Consider the following 24,696-nt stretch of genomic DNA (forward strand, 5'->3'; position numbering starts at 1 on the left):
GATAAAGAGTAAGCCTCTTGTCCACTTCTTCTGCAGCTGACCATTTTGCTGTGATAAGAGGAGTGATCTGGGTTTGAACTTGAGCGGAGGAATGAACTGCGTGAAAGCAATGACCACAATGATGTCTGCAAGAGATGGACATTGTTTCTTCCGCTAGTCTTCTCCTTTCTCCCTCCTCTTGTTTCAAACTTCTGGGACCGACCGGGATTGTGAGTTACAGCGTGTAGTGTGTGTATGTAAACAGAAGGGGAATTACGTGTGCATTTGGTGTGCGTTCGGAAAGTGTGCTTTAAACCTGGTGAGTGTCTGTGTTTGAAGAACCATGAAAGTATACGGGCGGGACAAGTTTTGTACGAGTAAGTGCAGAAAAGCAGTAGTGTGTACGTGGTGAGTGTGCGCGCGCGAGTGTGTTCGAGCGCCAGGGGCGCTCCGCCCGCCCGCCCGCCCGCCGCGGCTCCCCGTGGGCCGGCGGGGCCAATGAGCGCAGGGCGGCGGGGGCGGCGGGCGGGGAGGGGGCGCCGGAGCCCTGCGGATGGAGGCGCGGGCGGCGCGGCGTGCTCATTCCGCTCGGGCGTTGCTGGCAGGGGGAGGCGCAGTCACTGGCCCAGAATCCGGGCCGGGACTCTGGGCGGCGGGCGGCTCTCGGGGTTGGGATGCGCCGGGGGCTCTGTGGCGGCGGCGTTGGCGGCGGCGTGGGCGGCTGCCGGGGGACGAGCTAGCGCCGCGTCGCGGGGAGCCAGTCGAGCCCGGACTGCAAGCGGAGGCTGCGGCGCAGGCGGGGGCGCAGGCGGAGCGGCGGCCACAGTTGGAGCCGGAGCCGGAGCCGGAGCCCGAGCACCGCGCGCCCACCATGGCCGCCCAGGGCGAGCCCGGCTACCTGGCGGCGCACTCGGACCCGGGCTCCAACAGCGAACGCAGCACTGACTCGCCCATGCCCGGCTCCGAGGACGACCTGGTCGCCGGGGCGCCCCTGCATAGCCCCGAGTGGAGCGAGGAGCGCTTCCGAGTGGACAGGAAGAAACTTGAGGCCATGTTACAAGGTAGGCATCCCCCCACGTTCTCGGTCTCCCGGACCGAGTCCGCACTTCTTCCCGGACATCCCCGCTCTGCTCCCAGCTCCCCACCCCAGCCCATAGTCGACGTAGTTTCCCGGTCTCCTCTCCCGCGAAGCCGCAGGACACCCAAGGAGTGGAGACCTCGCGGGACTCTCCACCCTTCCACGCCTCTCAGGTCTCCAGGCACCGGGAGTCTTGTGCTAACTTGACCCGCTTTAGAAAAGCCAAAGGCCGGGTTTGTACCGGTGCGTCCCAGTTGTGTTCACTTCGATACTTTGGAGATGCTAACTTTAGTCTCGATACCTGAGCTGTGCCATCAGGACCCACTGCGGCCGCACAGAGTATGCGTGACTGTATCCCCACTTCTTGATAGCCTTGAATTCTAGCGCTCTGTCCCTGTTTCTCCTCCTGTCAGTATCCGCTTCCTCCAGCTGAGGGGCCTTGTTTAGCTATTGGGAAACGCCGCAGATGTCAGGGCTTAAGATAGGAGTTCCCGCCCCCCACCCTCCACTCTGGAGTAAAAGGGGCCTGGATGGGGGTAAAGAGCCAGAGCCTGGGGGCTGTGTCAGGGCAGTGCTGCTGGGTTGGAAGACACTGTGTGTTCATCTCCTGACAGGCTTATAAAACACATCTTGAGTTACACTCAGTTCATAAAAATCTTCCTGTATTATGAGAGTCTGTCTTACACAATTTTTTCCCCCCTAGTTTCTCTGGGACTTTCCCAGGCATAACAGCTTTAGGACTGGAGACAAATTCTGAGTGTTAATGGGAGGATTGGAATTCTTAGAGTGAACGCTAAAATGTCCAAGGTAATTTTGGCCTTCCTTAAAAATGTTAATTACTCGCCTACCTGTAAGTCACCAGTGTGGTCATTTCCCTCATCCGAAAAATATGATGGTTTGAATGGCTGTCATTCTTAAAATACTGTAGAGGACCAGGCATTAATTTGACTAAGGGTGTATGGTGGGTTCATTCAGTAGCCAGTGTCTTTATATCAAGATAGGATTGGCGGTTCCAACTTTCTTCTGTCGCTTTGTGCATAACTTATTTGGACTTTATCAGTCAGTGCATCACAACATCGGAGCTATTTAGCCCTCCCTGGAAATGCAGTGGCTTTTAAAGACAATTAAGCAGGTTATTTTAAGAGAGAACAACATGTTTTCCAAGACAATAACTTGGTAGAAACAAATAGCAGGAGTGTTTGGCTGGGATTTTTGGATGAGCTCCCTTGTTGCTTATTTTTACTGATAAACATCCCTAGTGCTTATCATGTCTGTCTCTTTCTCTCTTTTTTCCTCCTTAAATTATATAATGTTTCTAGGAGAGTTACTTTTGTAATAAACTGTTCAAATAAGAATATCGTATAGTGGATTTAAAAATTAAGTTATAGAGGATTTGGAAATTAAAGTTGTATTTCAATTCATTTTAGTTGTTTAATTTGTTCCATGGTTCTTTTTGACTAACTTCTGATTCTAAAACAAAATATTAAATTTATTCAGAAAAATATTATGAGATTGTTTCCTACATGAGTTTGGGATGATGTGAAAGATGGATCTTCTAATAATACTATGTCTTCCTTACCTGTTCCATTTGTGCATGCACAGAGAGTGACAGCGATGTTAGTTTCTAGGCAGCCCTCTGAGCTTTGGAAGTGGATTTCTTTCTTTCTTTTTTTTTTTTTTTTTTAACGATTTTATTTATTTATTTGACAGACAGAGATCACAAGTAGGCAGAGAGGCAGGCAGAGAGAGAGGAGGAAGCAGGCTTCCCGCCAGGCAGAGAGCCTGATGTGGGGCTCGATCCCAGGACCCTGGGATCATGACCTGAGCCGAAGGCAGAGGCTTTAACTCACTGAGCCAGCCACCCAGGTGCCCCTCTTTTTTTGAATTAATTAATTTTCCTCTAGAATAAAATGAAATATGGGTGAAGCATTTCTTAAATTTGAAGGCTGCTCCCTTAGCTACTCTCCCTTAGAGGTGGTTTAAAATTGCTTCAGTGATAAAGTTTCTTTCACAAGAAGTCCTAACACTAACAGAGGCAACGTTTCTTCAACAATCAATGTATAGTGAAATATTTACATTTCAGCCCCAAAGAATTCTTTAATGATTGAACATAGGGTTTTGATTAACTTTCCAGAAATCACCAATAAGTGAATTATGCCTTCCGAGAAAGTAAATTTTGAACTTGTTTGGCAATAGAATGTGGTACACAGTGTACCAAGGCATTTTGTGATTCATGCTTCCTAGTGTTAAATTATATAGAACTACTATGTTTGAAGGAACGAGACTGGTTTTCCTGAACCAAAAATAATCCTGTGTCTCATTGTTTTAAGCCAGGGGATTATACAGAGAGTGGCCACTGGCATCATTCAGACCTAGGTTGATATCCTACAAACATTGGGACAGTTTCTGGGCCTTTGTCTCAGTTTGCCCATCTCTAAATGGGACTGATAATAGTATTTCTGTTGGGGTTTTGTGAGAATTAAAAGGTACAGTGCCTGATAAGCTAAAACGCTGTTTGACAAATAACAGCCTAATATATTTTAGATGTTATTATTATTATTAATAATAAATATTACAGCATAGATACAAAAGATTTCCAGTGCCCATTACAATTTCTGACATATAGTGTATACTTAATTATTTGGAGAACCAAAAAATTCTGCAATTTCATATTGTGGAAGTAAAATAGAGACCAAGATAGGAAGATTGGCAAGTCAATAAATATTCTAATATTGTTAGATATTATTCGGTATAAAACTTTTTCTTTTGAAAAGTGCCAAGTAAGTAAAAGTATTTGCCTGATTGGATTTCTGATTATGTGAATCGGGTTTGCCATTTTTCTTTTCATAATTGCCTTAAAATATATGCAGCTTTCCAGTTTAAATCTGGGTAAATAAGATTATCTGTCTTTAAGTCTACATAGTACAAATTAGTGATTATAATGCTTGGAATTTGTTTCTAGAGAGACTGTCCTGGGGGCAAGTTAATCTTTAATGGGTGCATTTTTATTAGTAGAGAATTTCTTCTACGCAATGGACCAAAAATTCAGTGAGGTTAAAATATGGGCAGTAGGGCACTGATCAAAGAAATGAAATACCATTCTTGGGTGAACAATGAATCCCAAAATAATTTATATACATAAAAACCACCAGGCTGAAAATGTAGGGAAAAATTGCTAGTTTTTCTTTTCTCTTTTCTTTTTTTTCTTTATCTTTTTTTGTCTGATAACCACTTTGGAACAGTCTTGCAGAGTATCTGACATTTTTATCTAAATGAAGATTATCAATTTTATTAGTCAGTGGTTTTATAAATGAGAATTATTTTCAAGTTTATTGAAGTTTATGGTCAGCCTTGGAATGCATACCATGGACAGCACTGTTTAATCGTAAAGAAAAATTGTTTTTTAATTTATTTAATACTGATTTTCAAACTTCAGAGTTCATGCCTCATGTGAAATAATAGTATTGATTCATTTAAGTCAATTAAATGTGACTTATGGTATGCAAAGAGGAGGAGGAGAATAGTATAGAAGAAAGTCTGGGGGAAAGTAGGAAATAAATAGGTCAGAAGAGTCAGAAATAGTCTTGGTGTTTGCTAGAGGTCTGAGAGGCAAACATGGAATTTGTATATGTATGTTTCTTTCTCTTTCTTTCTTTCTTTCTTTCTCTCTGTCTTTTTGGTTGTTTTACATCTTACTGTTACACTTTTCTTCTTAACTTACAAAACATACATGCATGCCATACAATTAAAAATTCCTACATACAATTTAGAAGCATAGCCATTTTCAAAGTTCTGAATCCCTTGTTTCATCATAGAAGGAAGTGTTACAGGTGGGAAATGGCCTATTTTTATGAACTGAGGTTGACATCTGGTGGGCTTTTAGGATATTGCTGTTAAAGACTTTAAAAACCATGTTGCATTTTTACAATGATAGGCACAATAGGGATCATTTACTTCTGGCTTGCGTAGCAGAAGTAGCCACTAAAATAGGTTGTCAACACATCATTGATTAAAAGTAAGAGCAGCAATTATGTTATCTCTTTAATTCAGCAAGTGAAGTGAATCTTTAGTGAAGATGGTCCTATGTTTTAGGTATTTTGTGGGAGAAATACAAAGCACAAATACATGAAAATTGGGGAGAACTGAAAGTGAAGATAAGTAAGAGCTAAGCTTGATACAGGTTTCTAGCTAATGTTCGATTAAGGCTAATACAACAGGAATAAACCAAACTTTATGAAGCTTAGGGGTTAAAATCACAGGGCGCTGGGCCAGATCTTGATGTTGCCTTCTAATAGGGAGTTTGGGAAAATTCACCTGTGGCCCTCTGTCTGAAAGTGGGTGTTGGGTCACCTGGGTGGCTCAGTCACTTAAGCATCCGACTCTTGATTTTGGCTCGTTCATCTCGGGGTTGTGAGATTGAGCCCTGCAGTGGGCTTCGTGCTGGGTGTGGAGCCTGCTTGGGGTTCTCTCTGTCCCTCTGCCCTCCCCCCATCAGTCAGTGAATCAGTCACAAAATAAAAGGGGGTATTAATAATTCTAGCATCTTGAGGTGCTTGTGATGATTAAGACAAAAATCATGTATGTAAAGCATCACAGTGCTGGCCATGTAGGCAATGCTGAATAAATGAATGATAACTGTTCATTATAAACCATAGTTCATAAAATGCACATTTTTATATTGCAAATGAAAATCAAGTGTATTGGAAAAGAAGTTAAATGGTCTTATGATAAATAAATATTCATAGCTATTTAAATATTATTGACCTTCCTGGCAGCTTACACTGTGATGAGTATATTAGCTTCTTGTAAAGGTGGTTGAGTATATACTGAGTAAAGCTGTATTAGACATGACTGTGGAATTTTAGGTTTCGCTCAGGGTGAGAGAGCTTTATGCCCTTGTTAGTTGTCCTTGCCTTGAGTATTTTTCATTCTTTGAAGGGTCCTGAGCCATTCACTTCTGATACTTTTACAAAAGACGAGCAGCAAAATCCGTTTCCTTTCTAGTTTTATGTTGCTTTGAACTTGTCATCCACTGGTGTCTAGAAAGAGGCTTTTTTCAAAGTCTGTGCCCAGACGTGTTCTGTTTGCTCACTTGTAAAATGTTGTGAGCACTGAATAAGATGATGCACGTGAAATACTTAACCCAGTGCTAGGCTCATGGTGCTTGGTGGATGTCAGTATAGCCACAGCTCTGTGCTGTGTGATAAAGATTTCAAAACACTAAAGAGCAAATGCTCGCCAGGTTTTCAAAAAAAACTACGTGTGTATCCCTTTTGTTTTGGGGAAGGGGTTATTTATTTTTTACAAGTCTTTCTCCAATCGGAAAGTTAGTTAGGACAATTGTAGTTGAGGTTGAGCTCAGACTTGAAGGTTAAAATTGCTTTATAAACAGTAAAAAAGTCCATCAGAGATCATGTAGCTCCTCAGTAAAGAGCTCAGGAACTGCTGTCAGACTGGCCTGGATTGGGGTCTTAACTTTGCCTCTCCTAGGATCCTGTAAGGATAAAACCAGGTGGGTGTATGTCCCTGGCCTCCAGGGCAGTGAGTAAGCACTCTTGGTCAATGCAGGTACTCACAGTAAGTCTTAATTTTGCAAAGGCTTGTGGGGTTTTGGTGAAGTTGATCATTGATAAGTTAAAACATAGAAAGGTTTGTCATATTGATGATTTTAATGAGCAGGAATCTATTTGGCTGTGACTAACAGAAAACCGAACACAGGGCGGCTTAAACAAGCCAGGGGTTTATTTTCCTCACCTGACACAAAATCTGGAGGTAAGAGGTCTAAGCCCCAATAGTTGCCCCAGGGTCCTCAAGGAGCCCAGTGACCGACTACTCTCCTCACCTCTGCCATCCCCACTCTCTGGCTTTTGGCCTCATTGTTCTAGACTGGCTGTCCGTTCCTGGAGGTGCGTCCGGGGTCTGTGCAGGGGAATGGAGGAAACATTGTTTTCTATTCAAGATTTTGAGGAAGAATCTCTCTCCTGAAACTTCCATCTGTATTTCTTTGGTCGCTCTTTGCTACATGAGATTCTGGGACTGTAACTGCTTTTCCAGCTTCTCTAACAGAAGTAGGCGAGGGAAAAAGGGGAGGCACAATGGATCTAACCCGGTTTCCCCACGATGGGGAAGTGGGGATTGTGACAAAAATTCGAAGTTGTGACTGAAGCAGAAGCTTACTTGTATTGGCGACTGGTCTGCATTGATAATCCCTAGCAATTTAGATTATTTGGTAATGTTATAGGTAGGTGGAATTTCTTTCTTGGCATAATCCAGGAATAAACTTAAATTCCAAAGACAAAATATCCTTGATCATATAGAGCTGTTCTCATCCTGTTACTGCTTTTACAAACAGAACCTAGGCCCATTAAGTAATGTAATTGCCTTTTTTCCTCCACTGTTTTCTCCATGTCAGTTTTTTTTTAATCGAAAATTACACAACAATAAAAATGCCCATTTTCCCTTTTATTACTCCATGATATCTTTTCTCTTTTCCTTCCCGCCTATCACCCATCTCAAATTGCTTTTTGAATTGACAGGTTCAGTGTAGTTCATGCTTCTGTCCTTTTGGCTTTTTGGAGATTGGTTATTGCAGTATAATCTGGCCAAGAAAGCCAGAGTTTGTTCAGAAGATGAAGTCATTTTGGACGCAGTTTGACAGTAGAATTACCATCAGATATGTGCCATGCTTTGGTGTTTGAAATTGTTCAGAGTGATGAGCTAATAAAATACACCGGTTGGCTCATTCTTGGCTTTATTCTAAAATGTATTGCTTAAAAAATGCATGGGTACAGTGACCATGTATTTTCCTTTATGTAAAATGCTTAATAATTGCTGATGGGATGAGACACAATTATAATGCTAATTTATAGTGGCTCTTGCTGTGTATAGGGGATGACCTTGGCAAGAAACCCTTGCTATACTGCAGAAGCCACGACATTGATTTTCTTTTTCTTTCTTTCTTTCTTTTTTTTTCTCCCACCAATTGATTTTTAATCCTTATGGTACTAACATTTAGGGCAGTATCTGAAATACACAAACTATTAATGGAAACATTTTGTGGATGCTATATATTTATAAATCCATTTCCTACCTCCTAAGCTACTAATGACTGTAGATAATGAAAACATTTATTTGTAACAAGTTTAATACTTGTTACTCCCACTGGTATTTATGATGCTGGCATAGAAAAAGGTAATTCTCACCTTGTAGATTTGAAGAAATTTCTCTGTTACAGTGAGTAAGGTAAACCACACATTAGTCTGCATATTGAGTTTATCTGAAGCTTACTTGTATCTCTTGTATAGGGAGATGGTCAAACATAAGATTTGAAAATTAGTCATTGTGGTTTTTTTTCTCATTATGAAAGTAATATAAACTTATAGAATACTTGAAAGTACAAACAGATATAAAAAAGAAAAACCAGAAGTCTTCTTAATCTAGCAATAACCACTATTGTGTTTTGGAAATCTAACAATAACCACTGATAATATTTTGGGAATTATTTTCTGGGCTTTAAAAAATATGCTGACACATAATTTATTTTTATAACAGATATTGAGTTCCCACTGTGTATCAGGTACATTGTTAGCATTAGGCTTTGGGGATGCAGACAAAACCAAGATAGGTAAGATAGATATGGTTCCGTGTTTTGTGTCCCCTACATTCTAAATTGGAATCACACCCAGTTTTTCACTTACCATTGTGTCATGAGTATTTTCCATCTCATTAAAGATTTTTGAAGAGCATGGTTTTAAATGGATATAAAATATCACCTTGATATATCATACTTTGCTTAAACATTATGACATCTTAAAACATTTCACAGGGTGGGGAGTGGGTAGAGCCGGATGTTTTTACTCATACTGCCCGAGATTCAGATCCTGGGCAGGTTAAAAACTAACCTGCCTAGGCAAGTAAGTAACTTCTCTGCATCCTAGTCTTTTTCTGTCTACAGTGGGGATAAAACTACTGAGGGTTAGAAATACTGTGTGTAAGCCCCAGGGCCAGATACACTGCATATACTCAGAAAAATGGCAAATGGTGAATATTAATACTGCTGTCCCAAACACTCTTGCCTAAAAACCTTGTTTGCACCCTTGAATATTCTTGTAGGAAAAATTCTTACTAGTGAAATTTTTGGGCAAAGGGCATGGCTCGCTTAAGACTCCTGTTAAAGTGCACAAAATTATTTTCTGGAAACTTTGACAGGTGAGGCAGAAGAGACAACAGATTTGCAGGATGTCTACTCCTCATGCCTGTGAACTTACAGCCTGACTTGTTTAAGCTGTTAATTGTGAGAAATTAGGATGTAATTGAATTACCTATCCAGAGTCAAGAGTTCTATATGTTTCTTTCACTGAAAATTTTAAAAGGTATTTATTTTACCTGATTAACATGTCTGCAGATCCATAGTTCTTAAAATCTGTGTGCATAAAAATCATCTGGGAATATTGTGCAAGAAGGCAAACTCTGGGCTTATGCTGGAGAGTCTGATTGTGTAGGCTGGAGGATTTCTGTGGCGGTTGGAATCTGCATTTTGAAAAGAATCTCATTGTGACTCTAGGTCGTGATCCTAGGGCTATACTTTGAGAAACCTTAGCTACATGGCTTCATGGTTACGGTCAAAATTAGAAAGATTCAGATCCTTATCTTTCTTTGATTTGCTTTGTCCTTGAAATACTTTCTCCATGTTAGACCATCTTGAAGCATTTTAGTCTAGGAGCATAATTTATAACTGGCACAGCATTGTTTAGTGTATTGTATGGGACTTAGGAAGAGCCCAAACCTGTATATTCCTATAGGGGAATATATTATCTTTATTATTGTGCAGTAGGCTCAGAATAAATTTAATTTTCTTACAGATTCCCATTAAGTTAGATACCTATTTAATGTATTATAAAATAATTTAAAAGGACACATTTGTTATAGAAATTTCAAAAGCGGTATGAAGGAAACTTTTCAAGAATGAAAATAATCATCAGTAATCTCACTGTCCTGACAGCTATTTTTACTTTTCTGCTTTTAAATATAATCTTGACATACAGTCTTTGACTATTTGCATAGAGTTTATGTAGTTCATGCTATATCATTAGCTACTATTTTGTATTTAGTATTTTAATCTAATATATTAACTGTTTTTATGTATTTTTTAAAGAGCTATTTATTTTGGAAAGAGAGAGAGAGCCCAGCAGTGGGGGTGGGGTGGGGAGGGACCCGAGGAGAGAGAGAGTCTCAAGCAGACTTCCCACTCAGTATGGAGTCTGACTTGGGGCTCCATCTCATGACCCCGCAATCATGACCAGAGCCGAAACCAAGAGTCAGATGCTTCACCGACTGTGCCACCCAGGTTCCCGTTTCTGTATTTCTAAGCAGTTTTCAAAATTAAAATTTTGCAGTTGAATAATAGTACATTTGGTCAAAAAATTTTTACAGTTATAGAATATGTTGTAGTAAATGTGAATTGTATTTTTTTTTCCTCCTTTGGAACTTTATTCTGAGGGAAAAATTTTGAGGAGTATGGTTACTGAAGAATGGTAGTGATTTTGAAAGCAGCAGCCAACTTTAATTATTTGTATGAGACACTCTGCCTGCCAGTGCTTTAGGCGTGTTCAGTCACCTCCACCTCTCATGCAGCAATCTAGGAGATACTCGTGCTGTTGGGATCTGTACTGTACTGACAGAAAGACTATAAACACTTTAAACTTGGGGAGTAGGTTTCTTTTTGGAATTCTTTGTGGATCTAGATAGTACTTTTCTTCTCAAGGTTGTTGTAGAGTTGAAACTCTTATGCAGTGTGGAGATATACCAAATCTGGATCTAAGATGCTGAACTATACTCCAGAATAGGTTAGTGTTTCTCTGGTTCCCTGCTGAAAGGCAGAGGAATGTGGTGATAGGTATGCAGTTGGTTTAGAATTCTTGGTGAGACTGCACATGTTCCAAAGCTCTGCCTTCTAGTAGCCTTGGTTAACTTTTCTATTTTCTTCATGAACAGGGATAATAATATCTCTCACCCAGGGCTGAGGTGAAGATGATATAGTAATGGATGTCAAGTTGGCTTACAGTTGGTTCCCTGTAGGTGGTCTGTATGTTTCAAATTCATCTCCTATTCCTCTCCAACGTCTAGTCCAGTGCTGTGTTTATAGAATAAATGACCCATGGTGGAGCTGGATTAAAAACTGCCTATTTTGGGCTATGGACCTGGCACTGACTTCCTGGAATGGAACTTTAAAGGTAGGGCATATGCTTGGCCTTCAGAAATACCAACATTTCTGCCTCATCTAAATAAGGCAAAGTAATTGTCCACATGTAAGGGGGTCTTCCTTTACTTTTAGTCTAGGAGCTGTGTAGAATGTTTTACTATTAGTGATAGTATATTAGTGCAGAGTTTTGAATAAGAGTATGCAAAGTAATTCAAGTGAGGTAAATGTTGAATAATTTGTATCTGTGTCTGATTTGGATTAGTTTTATACATTGAAATTTGTCAAGGTTAGTAGAATTAGTTAGTTATAGATACTGGATTATCTTTTTCTTATTAGAATACATCTCCAGATACTTGTTTAAATGTGATTTTTGAAGCGTCTCAGAGAAGAGACCATCTGTTCTTGTAATAAGTGGTCTTTTATGTTAGTTTGCTCATGGCACTAGGATAGTCACTGACATATTTTTGGTTAGAAGGAAATAAACCATTCCTCTCAGAAGAGTGGGTAACCAGGAATCAGGCAACTTGAGTTCGTGATCCAGCCTTGCCATTGACACTGTGTTGACACTGTGTAAGTCATTTAACCTCTCAGGGTTTTGGATTAGATTTCCCTAAAATCTTTCCCAGTTTTAGTATTCTGAGTTTTTTTGTACAGTATATAATAAAAGCCCAATAGTGGATGGATTGCAGTGGTGGAAGCTGAGTTCACGTACATGAGCAGTTTGGGTAGGAATTTGCCTTGATGAGTACCACACATTAGCATTCACAACAGATGGGGGAGGAGGGTGGAATGAAGACAGTTGGAGTATCTTGGTTTGGAGGAGCAAGTACTCACAAGACAGCTGACTGTGTGAGCTCTGTTGACATCTTGGCAGTCAGGTTTACAGTGTTTTGTGGGTTTGATGTTACCCTAATTTAAGGTTTTCTTTTTTCTTTAATTTAAGGTTTTCTACAGTAATTGTACAGGAATGGCAATGCTAACCATAGTTGAAACTTGTTGGTGTTGACTTAACTGTGTTAGATGAACGAAGGTGATCATGTGCTTCCCCAAGTAGCGTCTTTTTGTAACATTTTCCTTCTTTTGTATCATGTCCAGTTAGCAAGCTTAATGTGCCAAGATTTAAACATGTCATATAAACCATTAGAGAAACATAGTAGGGAAATGTAATAATGTTCATTAGAGTAAAATCTGAATTAAAAAGATAACTATGTCCAAAGTTTAAGTATTTTCAGAATTGTTTTAATTTCTTCTTCATTATTGAGAAGTAACACATTATTTATCTTGTATAGAGGACCACTGAAGCTTGTATTATGTGTTTTTTGAGTTGGTTCCTTTATCATATTCTGAGCTTTTTAAAGCAAAATCAATATTTTGGCAAGAAATTGTTATCTTTTAAATTGCTTGATTATAATGATCTGATTTAAAAAGCCAGAAAAATCTCCCTGATGTCTAGTGATGATGAACATTTTTTCATGTGTCTGATAGCCATTTGTATGTCTTCATTGGAGAAGTGTCTGTTCATATCTTCTGCCCATTTTTTTTTTTTAATATGATTGTCTGTTTTGTGTGTGTTGAGTTTGAGGAGTTCTTTATAGATCCTGGATATCAGCCTTTTGTCTGTACTGTCATTTGCAAATATCTTCTCCCATTCCGTGGGTTGCCTCTTTGTTTTCTTGATTGTTTCCTAGCCATCAGGGAGATTCAAATTAAAACCACATTGAGATATCACCTTACACCGGTTAGAATGGCCAAAATTAGCAAGACAGGAAACAACATGTGTTGGAGGGGATGTGGAGAAAGGGGAACCCTCTTACACTGTTGGTGGGAATGCAAGTTGGTGCAGCCACTTTGGAAAACAGTGTGGAGATTCCTCAAGAAATTAAAAATAGAGCTTCTCTATGACCCTGCCATTGCACTACTGGGTATTTACCCCAAAGATACAGATATAGTGAAGAGAAGGGCCATCTGTACCCCAATGTTTATAGCAGCAATGGCCACGGTCGCCAAACTGTGGAAAGAACCAAGATGCCCTTCAACGGACGAATGGATAAGGAAGATGTGGTCCATATACACTATGGAGTATTATGCCTCCTTCATAAAGGATGAATACCCAACTTTTGTAGCAACATGGACGGGACTGGAAGAGATTATGCTGAGTGAGATAAGTCAAGCAGAGAGAGTCAATTATCATATGGTTTCACTTATTTGTGGAGCATAACAAATAGCATGGAGGACAAGGGGAGTTAGAGAGGAGAAGGGAGTTGGGGGAAATTGGAAGGGGAGGTGAACCATGAGAGACTATGGACTGAAAAACAATCTGAGGGGTTTGAAGCTGCGGGGGGTGGGAGGTTGGGGGAACCAGGTGGTGGGTATTGGAGAGGGCACGGATTGCATGGAGCACTGGGTGTGGTGCAAAAACAAGGAATACTGTTATGCTGAAAAAAAAAAAAAGCTAGAAAAATGTTTAGCTTGAGTGTTGCAGGAGGACTCATATAAAGAAATGTTTATTTTAATTCAGGAGGAATATTTTTCTTAATTATCTTCTAATATTGGTAAAGGAAACTCAAGATTAGCATAGATATATAGAGGCTTTTTTGGTGGGGAGAGGACAGGGCTTTATAATTTAGTAAAGCATTGCTGGCAATCATATTGTCACCTAAATAGAAAGCTGCCTTCAAAAATATATTTACTGTCAGTGAATGGACATCTGAGATGCTGTTATCTATGAAAATTGCATTTGACTATGTCAAAACATTTAGGCTTCAGCAACAAAATATTATAAAAATGGATTTGAATTTGAAGGAAGATCTGCATAAATGATTAGCTCTCAAGCTTGTGAAAATTGTCTTTTATTATAAATCATTAGGAATAATGAGGCCATCTGAAAAACCCAATGGGCAATTACTGTGTTTGAAAAAAAATCATGAGGTCATATTATGGGACTTCACAAGTGAATAAAGCTTTTTACCTGTAAGAGGAATATAGTCTAGTAGAATAGAGGAAACCCACCGATATTCAGTAACGGAAAAGAAAGGGAGATCCCATGGAGTAAGGCCCTGCTTAAGTAATGTGCTTCTTAGCCTGGCATTGTCTACTTCTGTCCCTCAAGACTAAGACTTACAATAGCTAGTTTATTTGAGAAGAGGAGGTGAGGGAATAAGGAGAGTCAAATGGGGAAGGAAAAAAAAACAAAGCCAATACAATGATGCATTATTGACTTGGTTACCTCTGAGGGTGACAGCTATTTCTGGTAGTCACAGAGACTACATCCCTAAATCACCCATCTAAGACACTAAAAGGAGAAGTATTTGTCTGTAAGTTTCTGTCTTTCAGGAGGAGGTTTGCCTTCTCTGCGCCTCTGGGTTACATATGTATGACAACTCTTGACCCTGCATGTATCCAGTAAGCTCCCAGAGCACGAAGGGAAGTGTCTGTTCGGTATAAGTTTGAGATGAGATACTATTAGCACAAAATGGGTTGATTCCTGCATAGTGTCATTAACTGTAGCTTGACTGGAATCAGAGATGAAGTGTAGTGGAGGTAAGATGATATAATGATCTGTACAATACAAAAAAGCTTTATATATTTTAAATGGAAAAAAAATTCAGAAAGAGAGAGATAGAAGTGGATGTCAGTACCCTTTGTTCTAAATCAAAGAGTAGTCTTTACTATAAATTGTTGATCATTGCTGTTGTGTATGTTTCCCTTGAATTTGTTATAATGTGAGATTACAGAAATAAACTGGTCTTTGGTCAGAAAGATGGTAGAATAGAACACTCCAGAACTCACTCCCCTACAGAAACACTGACTTAATAATATAAAGTCCAAAAAGCCATTATATTAATGCCCAGGCAAGTGCAAAGGCAAGAACAGCTGCATTGAAATGGGTCAGAAAGGTGGTTTCATTTCATCTATATCAGCCGGTAAAGCTAATAATTAAAAGGAAAAGCCCAATATGCTGCTTGTGCCTTGGAAGGAAAAGAGAATAGTGGAACATATGTCCAATGTTCCAGGGTTTTCTTGGAGCGGGGAACTACGTGAGGGGTTTGTTTATATTTTGTTGCTTGACATGGAGTGCTGATGGGGAACTGGTATACTTTGGATGCCTGGCTATTGAGAGCAAAGGAAGGCTCAGCAGCCTGTGATAGTGCCAGAGAACCTGCAGTACTGTAGATAGACATCAGAGAGAGAAAGAGACTAATGCTTCATGAAAAATAAACTGGAAAACCTCTTTAATTGGAAAATTATACAAGCTCAGAGAACATGTGTCCTTGTAAAAGGTTTGAAAGGCCCCCAAAATCTCTAGCCAGGCTGACTGATAAAAGTCTTCCAATACATAAAGCCAGTCCATAAAAACTGGGGGAGGTGGCTGCCTTTTTAAAATGCAAAAATGACAACAGAAAAAATAGCAATTAACAAAGGACACAACAAAACAGGGAAGCATGGCTCAACCAAAAGAACAAAATAACATTGGGAGACGGAGAAGAGAAATGAGTTGGGGGAAATCAGAGGGGGAGACAAACCGTGAGAGACTGTGGACACTGGGAAGCAAACTGAAGGTTTTTGAGGGGGAGGGTGGGGGTAGGATGAGCCTGGTGGTGGGTATTATGGAGGGCATGTATTGCATGGAACACTGGGTGTGGTACTTAAGCATTGAATTTTGTAACACTGAAAAAAAGATAAAATTAAATTTAAAAAATGCAAATAGGCTTCTAATTTATAGTAGCTGATGACATTAGGATCAATAAACTCATGAGTGCTTTTTGTGTTAAAAAGAAAATCTTCAGAAACCAAACGTAAGAAATGGAGATTTATGAATTAGTGGACAAAGAATTAAAAGTAATTGTCTTAAACTCAATGTGCTTCAGTAGATTAATTGAAGAATTCAGTAGAGGGGTTCAACAGCAGACTTGATAAAGCAGAAGAAAGAATCCGTGAACTTAAAGACAGTTCATTTGAAATGATCACATCAGAGGAATGAAAGGAAAAAAAAATAAGAAATGTGAAAAAAGTCTGAGGGACTTATAGGACACTGTCAGAGGTCCAATTTATACAATATGGGAGTCCTTATAGAGAAGAGAGAGATGAGCAGAGAGTTTCTTTGAAGACACAATGGCAGGAAGCTTCCCAGATAAGGAAGGAAGAAACTTAAAAGATTCCAACTAGGTCCATCTAAAGTTGTCCCCACTGAGACACATAAAAAACCAAGAAATGGACCCTCAACTCTACGGTTAACTAATCTTCAACAAAGCAGGAAAGAATATCTAATGGAAAAGAGACAGTCTCTTCAATAAATTGTATTGGGAAAATTGGACAGCCATATGCAGAATGAAACTGGACCTTTCTCTTACACCATACGCAAAAATAAACTCAAAATGGTAAAAGACTTAAACATGAGACAGGATTCCATCAAAATCCAGAGGAGAACATAGGCAGCAATCTCTTTGACCTTGGCCACAGTAACTTCTTGCTAGAAACATCTTCAAAAGCAAGAGAAACAAAAGCAAAAATGAACTATTGGAATTTCATCAAGATAAAAGCTTCTGAATGGCAAGGGAAACAGTCAACAAAACAAAAAGGCAACCTACAGAATGGGAGAAGATGTTTGCAAATGATGTTAACAGATAAAGGGCTGCTATCCGAAGATTTATAAAGAACTTATCAAACTCAACAATCAAAAAACAACAAATCCAGTCAAGAAATGGGCAGAAGACATGAGCAGACATTTCTCCCAAGAAGACATGTAAATTTCCAACAAACACATGAAAAAATGCTCCACATCACTTGGCATCAAGGAAATACAAATCAAAACCACAATGAGATACCACCTTACACCAGTCAGAAGAGCTTAAATTAACACGAAATGACAGATGTTGGCGAGGATGCAGAGAAAAGGGAACCCTCTTACTCTGCTGGTGGGAATGCAAGCTGGGATAGCCACTTTGGAAAACAGAATGGAGGTTCATCAAAAAATTAAAAAAAAAAACTACCTTCAGCTTCCATTTGCAATGAAATATCTTTTCCCTTCCTTTCACTTTCAGCCTGTGTATTCTTTATATCTAAAGTGAGTCCCTTACAGACCACATATAGTTGGACATTTTTTTTGTTGTTGTTGTTGGCCATTTTTTTTAATCCATTCAGCTACTTTACGTCTTTTGATCGGGGAGTTTGATCTCAAAAAACAAAAATCAGAAATGAAAGAGGAGATATTACAAGTGATGCCATAGAAATAAAAAAGATCATACAGGACAACTGTGAACATTTATATGCCAAAAAATTGGATAACCTAGAATAAATGGGTAAATTTAGAAAAATATATGACCTACCAAGACTGAATCATGAAGAGATTAAAAAAAAAAAAGATCTCAACAGAGCTTTAACTAGTAAGGAGATTGAATCAGAAGTAATCTTCCAATAATGAAAAGCCCAAAACTGGATGGCTTCCTTGGAGAATGATACCAAACATTTAACAAAGGATTGAATCTAGTTCTTCATCTCTTCCTAAAATTTGAGGAGGATGGAACACTTCCAAACTCATGCTATAAGCCCCTGATGCTAAAATCAAAGATACTACAAGAAAACTACAGACCAGTATCCTTAGTGAATATTGATGCAAAGATCCTCAACAAAATATTAGGAAACTAAATTCAGCAGCACATTAAAAGGATTATATATCATGTCCAAGTGAGATTTATTTCTGGAATGCAAGAATGGCTTAACATGTGAAAATCAATCTGTGTAATATACCACATGAAGAGAATGAAGGACAAAACCCACAGGATTCAGGTAGGTAGTAAAAAACATTTGGCAATATTCATCATCTTTTCATGAAAAAAACATTCAATAAACAGAATTAAGGGTACCTGGGTTGCTAAGTGGGTTAAGCCTCTGCCTTCAGTTCAGGTCATGATCTCAGGGTCATTGGATTGAGCCCCGTATCAGGCTCTCTGCTAAGCGGGGAGCCTGCTTCCCCCTCTCTCTCTGCCTGCCTCTCTGCCTACTTGTGATCTCTTTCTGTCAAATGCATAAATAAAATCTTAAAAAAAAATAAACTGAGAATTACCTCAATGTAAGGAAGGGCAAATACGAAAAGTACAGCTAACATCACTCAATGGTGAAAAACTGAAAGTTTTTCCTCCAAGGTCAGGATGCACATTCTCACCACTTCTATTCAATAAGGTACTGAAAGTCCTAGCCAGAACAGTCAGGTAGAGAAAAAGAAATAAAAGGGCATCCAAATAGGAAAGGAAGAGGTAAAATTATTTGTTTGCAGATGGCATGATCTTGCATGTAGAAATCACTAGAGATTCCACACACACAAAAACTGTTTGAATAAGCAATTTCACAAAGTTTTAGGATACAGAATGAACACACAAAAGTAAATTGCATTTCTATACAATGACCAATCCAAAAATAAGAAAATAATCCCAAATACAATAGCATCAAAAAGAATAAAATACTTAGGAAATAAACTTAACTGAGGAGATGAAAGGTGTGGATATTGAGAACTGTAAAACATTGGTGAAAGAAATTAAAGAAGACACAAATAAGTGGAAAGATATATGATTGGAAGACTTAGTATTATTAAAATGCCCTACTACACAAAGTGATCTACAGATTCACTGTAAATACTATCAAAATCTCCAGTAGTACAGTTGCTGGATCATAGGGTAGATCTATTTTTAACTTTTGGAGGTACCTCCACACTCTTTTCCAAAGTGGTTGTACCAACTTGCATTCCTGCCAACAGTGTAAGAGGGTTCCCTGTTCTCCACAACCTCTCCAACATTTGTTGTTTTTTGTCTTGTCAATTTTTTCCATTCTGCCTGGTGTAAGGTGGTATCTCAGTGTGGCTTTGATTTGAATTTCCCTGATGACTAATGATAATAAGCATATTCTCATGTGTCTGTTAGCCATGGGTATGTTCTTTGGAAAAATGTCTGCTCATGTTTTCTGCCCAGTTTTTGACTTGATTATTGGTTTTTCAGGTGTTGAGTTTGAGAAGTTCTTTATAGATCCTGGATATCAGCCCTTTGTCTATAGTGTCATTTGCAAGTATCTTCTCCCATTCTTTAGGTTGCCTTTTTATCTTGTTGACTATTTCCTTCACTGTAAGGAAGGTTTTTATCTTGATGAAGCCCTAAAAGTTCATTTTTGCTTTTGTTTCCTTTGCCTTTGGAGATGTGTCTTGAAAGAAGTTGCTGTGGCCAATGTTGAAGAGGTTACTGCCTATGTTCTCCTCTAGGATTTTGATGGATTTCTGTCTCACATTGAAGTCTTTCATCCATTTTGAGTTTATCTTTGTGTATGGTGTAAGAGAATGGTCGAGTTTCATTCTTCTATGCATAGCTGTCCAATTTTCCCAGCACCATTTATTGAAGAGATTGTCTTTTTTCCATTGGATACTTTTTTCCTGCTTTGTTGAAGATTATTCGACCATAGAGTTGAGGATCCATATCTAGGTTCTCTATTCTGTTCCATTGATCTGTGTCTGTTTTTGTGCCAGTACCATGCTGTCTTTATGATCACAGATTTGTAATATAGCTTGAAATCAGGCAACATGAAACCCCTAGCTTTGTTTTTCTTTCTTAGCCATCAGAAAGGATGAATACCCAAAATTTGCATCAACATAGATGGAACTGGAGGATATAATGCTAAGTGAAATAAGTCAAGCAGAGAAAGGCAGTTATCATAAGGGACTAGTAATGGAGGATATTAGGAGAAAGAAGGCAAAAATGAAGGGGGGGAATCAGAGGGGGAGAAGAACCATGAGACACCATGGACTCTGGGAAATAAACTGAGGGTTTTAGAGGGGAGGGGGGAAGGGGGAATGGGCTAGCTTGGTGATGGTATTAAGGAGGGCACATATTGCATGGAGCACTGGGTGTTATATGCAAACAATTAGTCATGGAACACTACATCAAAGACCAATGTTGTATAGTGACTAACATAATAAAAAAATAAAAAAATAAAATTATGGGGAAAAAATCTCAATGTCATGTTTTGCAGAAATAAAAAAATTCTGAAATTCATAAGGAATCTTGAAGGGCCCCAAGTAGTGAAATCAGTCTTGAGGAAGAACAAAGTTGGAGACCTCACGTTTTCTGACTTCAAAACATATTATAAAACTACAGTAATCAAAAAGTATGGTACTGGCATAAAGACAGATATATAGACCAAAAGAACTCAACAGAGAACCTAGAAATAAACTTCCCTTATATGGTCAGAAGATCTTTGACAAAGGTGCCAACGCTATACCATGGGAAAGGTTAGTCTCTTCAACAAATAGTGTTAGAGAAACTAGAGATCCACAGGCAAAAGAATTAAGTTTGGACCCTTACCTTATACCATATACAAAAATTAGCTCAAAATGTTCAAAGACCTAAATGTAGGACCTGGAACTATAAAAATCCTAGAAGAAACATAGCAGAAGGGCTTCATGTCACTGGGTTTGTCTCTTTGGATTTAACACAAAAAGCATAGGCACCACAAGCAATAATAGACAAATGGTATGACATCAAACTTAAAAAATTCTTTGCAGCAGAGGAAACAACCAACAGGCAACCTACAGAAAAGGAGAAAATATTTGTAAACTATGTATCTGATAAGGGATTAATACCCACATTATAGAATTCCTAAACTTAGTAAGAAAAACAAATAAAAAAATTGATTATGGTTTTGAATGGTCATTGCTCCAAAGAAGATACACAAGTGACAAACAAATACGAAAAGATGCTCAACCTCAAATGATCATTAAGGAAATGCAATTACTATATGTTGGCTAATTGAATTTAAATAAAAATAAAAATAAAAAAAAATTTGCTTAGAACCACATGAAATATCACCTCACAGCCATTAGGATGGCCATTATCCAAAAAACAGAAAATAACAAGTGTTGGCAAGGATGTGGAGAAATTGGAAACCTCGTGCACTGTTGGTGGGAATGTAAAATGGCTCAGCTGCTATGGATAATAGTATGATGCTTCCCTGACAAATTAAAAATGGAGTCATATATGATCCAGCAGTCCTACTTCTGAATATATATCCAGAAGAATTGAAAATATCCATTCAAAGAGATAGCTGTACTCTCATGTTAATTGGAGCATTAGAGCATTATTCACAGTAGCCAAAAGATGGGAAGCAACTTAAATGTCCATCAGTCAATAAATGGAGAAAGAAAGTGTGTGTGTACACACACACACACACACACACACACACACACCCACCCCTGAATGTTATGCAGCCTTAAAAAGGAAGAAATCTTATCATATGCTACAACAGGAATGGACCTTGAGAACATTACGCTAAGTGGCAAGTAAAATAAGCCAGTCACAGAAAGACAAATACTGCATGATTCCATTTATATGAGGTATCTGAAATAGTCAAACTCTAAGAAACAGAAAGTAGAATGTTGATACCAGGGAATGGAGGGAATGGGAAAGGGGAGTCTGCTCAGTTTTTATAGAGTTTCAGTTTTGCAAGATGAAAAACTTCTAGAGATCTCTTGTACAACAATGTGTGTATAATTAACACTATAGTACTTTTCACTTAAAAATAGTTAAGATGGGGGCTCCTGGGTGGCTCAGTGGTTAAGCCTCTGCCTTCAGCTCAGGTCATGATCTCAGGGTCCTGGGATCGAGTCCCGCATCGGGCTCTCTGCTCGGCAGGGAGCCTGCTTCCTCCTCTCTCTCTCTCTGCCTGCCTCTCTGCCTACTTGTGATCTCTCTCTGTCAAATAAATAAATAAAATATTAAAAAAAATAGTTAAGATGGTAACTGTTACATATTCTTGACTAAAATAAAAGCCAAAAAAGAAAAAAAAAATCCTGTGTATTGTCCTCTGATTTTTTACCTGACAGGACAGATTTGCCCTAGTTGTAAACCTTCATGAACAGTCATGATCTTTTAAAAAATGTTTAAACGTTCTAAAAGAGAAAGAGCAAAGGCACTTGAGAAGTCATACTAGTTCTTTATCTTTGTTAATTGTTTAAAAAGGAGAGCACTTTCTGTATTTCATAAGGGTGAAAGCACTCATGCATTGAAACCTGAACCGTGAGTATTTCCTTCTGAGAGACGCATAAAAATAAGTCGGCAAGAAGGCAGAACTCTCTGGTAACTGGAACCTTGTAATAGCATTTACATTTGGTGTTAACATGCACACACAGGAAACAGGATTCAGTTATTTTCAAGCTCTCAAATCCAAAATGTGCTGAATGGATATTTCTTTTTAAAAAATAAATATACAAAATGGATTTGTGTGACTTGAAGTTTAAAATAAATGTTCTTGCATTCCATAGTTAACAATTGTAACAATATCACTTTCTCAAGTTCCCGTATTTTTAAAGTGGACTATCATGGTTTGGCTCAGCTACTAAATTAAATTATTGCTGGCTTGCACATTTCTATTGGTTACACTATAATCTTTACCTCCATTGGAAAATATGCCCTATTTTCAGTGTTTATTTCAGGGTTCTTGGCTTACGATATCTCTGCTTGGCTTACGATATCTCTGTTTAGCAACAAAGGATTGATTTGTATGTGTTATCTGTTGTAAGCATCTAGAAAGAAAAGAAAGGTGTTATGCTGTGTTACAAATACACATCAAAGTAGTGTGAAAAACATTAGTGCAATTATTATTATTATTATTTTTAGATTTTGCTTATTTATTTGACAGATAGAGATCACAAATAGGCAGAGAGAGAGGGGAAGGGAAGCAGGCTCCCTGCTGAGCAGAGAGCCTGATGCGGGGCTGGATCCCAGGACCCTGGGTTCATGACCAGAGCCAAAGGCAGGGGCTTTAACCCACTGAGCCATCCAGGCACCCCTAGTGCAATTATTTTCTTAATAATTGATAAGAATGGTTCTAGTTATATACATATGTACATATACATAATATATATACATACATATAACACACACATATACATATGTACATATATGTTATGGATTAAATTGTGTCCACCCAAAGTTAATATGTTGGAATTCCAACCCCCAGTATGTTAGAAAGTGACCCTATAAAACAAAAATAAGGTCTTTATGCAGGTGATCAAATTAGAGTGAAGTCATTACCGTAATCCAGTGTGACTGGTGTACTATGAAAAAAGGGGAAATTTGGACACACACACACAATAGTAGAGGGAAGATATTGTGAAGAGCCTCAGGGAGACTGTGGCTATTCCTCATAGCTCTCGGAAGAAATCAACCCAATTGCACCTTGATTTTGGACTTATAGTCTCTAGAACTGGTGACAGTAAATTTCTGGTGTTTAAGTCACCCAGTTTGTGGTACTTAGCTATGGAAGTATTAACAAATTAGTGCAGTGTACTTTTCTGTTGTACAAATCAGGATACACTCATTTAGCTGAAGCACAGGTCTCAAAACAGTTTAACATTTTTTACTTAGTATCTCATAAGCACTCTTAAGAAATTAAGGCTGGCTATGATAATGCAGCAGTTAGATTTGAAAAGTGGATCCAGGACTTCTGACCCTACTTTGCAGAAATATAAATCAGACCTTTTTTTATTCAGGAGTTTGAGTTAGTGCAATTTTTAGCAGTGCCAGAGTCCACCAGGGACCTAATAGTGTAGAGAGGCAGAATCAGAAACAAACTTCACTCTAATCCAGCACCAAAAAACAAAAAATTCAAAACCAAAACTAAAACAAAACCCTCAGTATTACACATATTAGAATTAAGTTTTCTGGAGATTAGAAGTAGATGTCTTTGAATGACCAGTGTTTCCACTGCCCCAAGCTGTAAGAGCCTTTTTATTGTGCTCATGTTATTATGAGCATGGTATCAAGGGGTGACCCTTAAGTTCAGCGCTTGGAGAAGTGGAAGAAGAAGCTGTTTGCGTCTATATACCCTGGCCTACCCAGTTGTCCTGTGCTGCATATCCGAGTAAACCCACACCTGAGTTTACTACGCCCAGCTGACGCAGGAACACATCAGGGTTTCCCAAACCCTGGGAAAAACTGGAGATAGTGATTGAGAAGAAGAAAACTATTTTAAAATGTTAGGTGTTTTTGTTGTGGCTTTTGGAGATTGGGAGAGGTTAATTTTGGGGTGAGAAAGTTCTCTATCTACTTGAATTTTGTAGACTAAGATAGTGAAGTCTGTCAAACTGGCCTGACCAGTGATTTTCACAGTAATTTTTAATTAAAACAAAAAAAAGAAACTGTATTATACGAAGCTGGCATTCTTTAAATCTTGTTATTGGCTGTTTAAGTTGTCCAGTATTCCAGTAACTCAAAATATACCAAGAGATGCCCTTTAAAAGTTGTTACATTGATGTTTAAGACTGTAAAGTTTTTGGAGTAATGAAGAATCCAAACCTTTTAGAAAAATTGACCTAGTTATTGGTAAAATTTTATTATCTATTCTAATATTATGTTTAGGAAATAGCTAATCAAAGGATTTTATTTGATTTTTTGTGCTTATG

General features: G+C 38.7%; 1 protein-coding gene across 2 annotated transcripts in view; it reads left to right on the forward strand.

Annotated features, from left to right (window-relative positions):
* Window positions 1-850: 850 nt before the first annotated feature.
* The window catches only part of LOC111144875 (BicC family RNA binding protein 1), a 257,684-nt gene continuing 233,838 nt past the window's right edge, over window positions 851-24,696 (forward strand). Inside the window, exon 1 of one of the 2 annotated variants that reach the window (XM_022499445.1) lies at window positions 851-1,040. In XM_022499445.1, coding sequence (XP_022355153.1) covers window positions 851-1,040 — 190 coding nt within the window. The remainder of the gene's footprint in view (window positions 1,041-24,696) is intronic. The other variant, XM_022499446.1, reaches the window with a different exon arrangement.

Source organism: Enhydra lutris, unplaced genomic scaffold, assembly GCF_002288905.1.
Source record: "Enhydra lutris kenyoni isolate GAN:26980312 unplaced genomic scaffold, ASM228890v2 scaffoldscaffold12, whole genome shotgun sequence".
NCBI classification, from domain to species: Eukaryota; Metazoa; Chordata; class Mammalia; order Carnivora; family Mustelidae; genus Enhydra; species Enhydra lutris.